This window comes from Gavialis gangeticus, unplaced genomic scaffold (genome assembly GCF_001723915.1).
Source record: "Gavialis gangeticus isolate Ggan-Ray unplaced genomic scaffold, GavGan_comp1, whole genome shotgun sequence".
Classification (NCBI taxonomy): domain Eukaryota; kingdom Metazoa; phylum Chordata; order Crocodylia; family Gavialidae; genus Gavialis; species Gavialis gangeticus.
Window position 1 is genome coordinate 17,303,227 of NW_017729033.1, and position 3,639 is coordinate 17,306,865.

At 39.5% G+C, this 3,639-nt stretch overlaps 1 protein-coding gene across 2 annotated transcripts in view; it reads left to right on the top strand.

The window, feature by feature from the left end:
* The window catches only part of TACC3 (transforming acidic coiled-coil containing protein 3), a 31,962-nt gene extending 28,329 nt beyond the window's left edge, over positions 1-3,633 (top strand). For both annotated transcript variants that reach the window (XM_019526493.1, XM_019526494.1), the window contains 3 exons: positions 1,211-1,317; positions 2,003-2,123; positions 3,497-3,633. In XM_019526493.1, coding sequence (XP_019382038.1) covers positions 1,211-1,317; positions 2,003-2,123; positions 3,497-3,565 — 297 coding nt within the window. In that variant the 3' untranslated portion in view covers positions 3,566-3,633. The remainder of the gene's footprint in view (positions 1-1,210; positions 1,318-2,002; positions 2,124-3,496) is intronic.
* Positions 3,634-3,639: the final 6 nt, after the last annotated feature.

Sequence of the window (3,639 nt, forward strand, 5' to 3'; positions counted from 1 at the left end):
TCAGTCAACTTATGGCTGTTATTCCTTGTTACTCCCAGTAGCGCTCGGGGGAACAGGGGCTCTTTCACTGCCTGCTGGTCTCCCTTGGTAAGTTTATAGACAGCCACCAGATCCCCTCTCAGCCTTCTTTTGTGGAGGCTGAACAGGTTCAGGTCCCATAGCCTCTTCTCATAGGGCCTACCCTGCTGCCCCTTGATCATGTGAGTGGCCCTCCTCTGGACCCTCTCGATGCTATCCACATCCCTTTTAAAGTAACCTTTATTGCACTTTGCTAACTGAAAGTACTCCATACTTCATGTTTGGTTGCTTGCCTTAAAATTTGTATCAGAATGACTAGTGGAAGTTGTCTCCTTAATCAGTGTGGCTTGGGCAGAAAATAGTGCACAGGATGTCCTCTTACTAGATTATATTGGCTTCAGGTTCAAGTGAGCTACCTATTCCAATGTGTTTGAAGGCCTGACTTGGTGCCAGAGTTTCTAGTGTACAATATTGGTTCCAAACTTGCATATCTTTGCTTGTTTCCTCCTAATTCAAACTTGAAACTGGCTTGGTCATTTAGGGTCTGAATCCAAGGAAGGACTTCTTTCTGCCTATTTACTTGTATTTCTGTAGCAGTGTTTATCAGAATGCATCCAGGAATTGGGGTGGTTCTTCATTCACTGCTAAAAGGGGATGTGGGAGGTCTGGTGACGCTTTACAGGGATCTCTGCTAGGTTCTGCCTTGGATAATGGGGCACTTACTTGTCTCTCCTCCCCAACCTTCCTGTTTTGATTTAGTAGCTTCTGCAGCACTGCAATATTTAATGCTTGTAGTAAAAAATAAGACTAATGAATCTGAATTTCTTGTGGGCTTGCATGCTTCCTGAGAGAGCCTGGATCTAGCTACTCCCCAACTCCTGTATTGATATAAGGAAAGAAAAACTGTACAGGGACACCTTTATTTTGTCATTACCTTCCTAAAGAAACAAGCTCTTATGAAACTGGTTCTGAGATGCTGGCGATGATAAATAAGTCCAAAAGGAAGAGAACTCATTCCCTGTTGCTACCACTAACCAATATGCGATCCAGCAAGGGATTTTAATATCTGGTTTTAAACATATGTGACATGAAGGGTCCTCATATAGGTAGAATAACTGCAAATGCAAACCTCACACTTTGAAGCTATGTACCAGTGCCTAAGAAGCTATTAACTGAACTTTTATTGGATTAGAATGAAGAGGCTCTGAAAAAATGTGCTGAAGATTACCTTGCAAGGATTAAAAAAGAAGAGCAGAGATACCAAGCACTGAAGAAACATGCTGAAGAAAAGCTATGCCAGTAAGTATGGAATTATAAGGCACTATCAGAGAGAACTTGCGGTTTATTTACTGTATGCATATATCAGTGAAATTATAGTAATTTAACCACAAATGCTGCCAATCCCCACTTTTATTTGCTATTTTCATTGTAACAAATGTCTGTTATCTGTATTCCACTTGTATTGATGAAATGCTTAACTGCATAGGAATGCTTTAATCCTGCTGTGTACTTCACAAAGGAATTATACTCAGTTTTACTGTATAATCGATTAAACTGACTACAATATGTCTGTTATAAATCTTCTAAAGCAGCCTTGAAATTAGTAACTCCTGTCACTTTTAAGGCTGATATTAGAGACCTAAAGCGCTCTCAGAAGCAAGGTAACTAGGTTAATAAGGTAGGGGGAAGAGAGTCCAGCTTGTATCTTCAGTTTACGTGCATTGTGTATATTGTTTGAATAAGTGCATATTCCACATAAAGGGTGTAGTCTTTTTTTCAGACCCGAGGTATGCACTTAAACAGCGTGATATACAGGGTGAATGTGTGTCTACTGAAATAAATCTCTACCAGGGTTATGATTTCACACTCTGGTTCCCAGAAGTTAAACTGTTTTTAAAGTCCAAAAAACAGATTTAACCTGATTTTAGCAGTTTGACCAGTTAGTTTGAAGTCTCATTTTAAACCCCAGTTGTTTTCATTCCAGAGCAAATGAAGAGATTGCCCAGGTACGAAGCAAAGCCAAATCGGAGACATTAGCACTGCAAGCCAGTTTACGCAAAGAACAAATGAGGGTCCAGTCTTTAGAGAGGAGCCTCGAACAAAAGGTTAGTTTAAGTATTTTGCTATATAAATATGGAATGGCAGATTCATTTTCTTAGCAGTAGCAGTGTTAAAAATGGACAGGGGTGACAGCAGGCCACAAACTCAACGTGAGTCAGCAATATGATACCATTTAAAAAAAAATGCATCAATGGAAGTGTTGTATGCAACATATTGGAAGTGCTGATACCACTCAGCTGGCATAACAGCACGTATTTTGTGTACAAAGAAACTAGAGACAGTCCAAAAGAAGGCAGTGAAGAAATCCTATTTCCTGTCCTAGAAGCAGGACCAAAATGTATGGGTTTAAATTGCAGCAAAACATCTAGATTGAATCTCAGGGGGCAACTTCCTAATTTGCCTTGAATAACAAATATAAATTTAATTTACCAGTTTTAAATATATTGTCAAAGTAATAGAATCAGCTTCCTAAATGGCCACCTGTAAACCATGAACAGTAACATTTATTGAGTAGTCTTTTTCTTTCCCTAATAGCTTTGTACAATAAATGTATTACTTTGTGACTCTAGGATTTCATCCTTGTATGCAAGTCATGTTGTCTTATCAGTCTGGCTCATTAAGGAGTTCTTTAATTGTTCGTATAAAGACTTTCCCTGTCATGAGGCAGTAGAAGCAGTGCTTAGCATTAGTTTTCCTCTTTACAATAGCCCTGTAATGAGAATTAAGTGCAGAGTTGCAACTTTTTTTTTTTGTGATGCTACCAATTCAAAGGCATTTTTTTTCTTTTGGAGAGAAGTCCCATACTCAGCCCATCTTCCCCAAATTAACTTCTAAATTGTGCAGCCTCTTCCCATTTATGGCTACAAGTACTAGCTAGAGATACCACAGAGTAGCAGACGAGGCAGAGCAGAGTGGTGGATTGGGCAGAGGAAGGAAATTGGAGTGGTCCTTGGGGAGGGAGGGGTGAGGCTTAATTGGTGGTGCTCCTTGCCGAAAAGGTTTGCCCACACTGCTCTAACAGAATGACAGCATTGAGATTCAACATTGCTCCTACTGCAGTTACTGCAATGGGTCTGCCACTTGGGGAACTTTTAAAAATAAGCAGCAGAGAGAGGAATTTGGAAGTAGTAGCAGAGACTTTCCAAATATGCTGTTCTGCCCAGAAAGACTAGAATATACATTTCAGACATTGCCTAGAGCTTAAAGAAATATGTCACTTGTTCACTTCAAAATGTGAAGAAGCCTAAAGAAGTTTTTCTTGAGAGAGGCCTGTTTTTATCTGCTACAAAAGAGTCCTACAACTCACCAGCATTTGCAATGGAACATCTCCTCAACCAACTGATTTCTGACGCTGGTGACTGCAATCACGTGTTTTAGGAGGTCATGACTCATTAACTTTTTTTTTGTCTTTTACCAGGCGAAAGAAAATGAGGAGCTAACAAAAATCTGTGATGACTTGATTTTAAAGATGGAAAGACTTGAATAGCTGAACTGTTTTTTGTACATATCTAGTCACTTTCAGTTTTTCTTTTCTGTCTTCTTTCTTTGTATGTTCAGTGA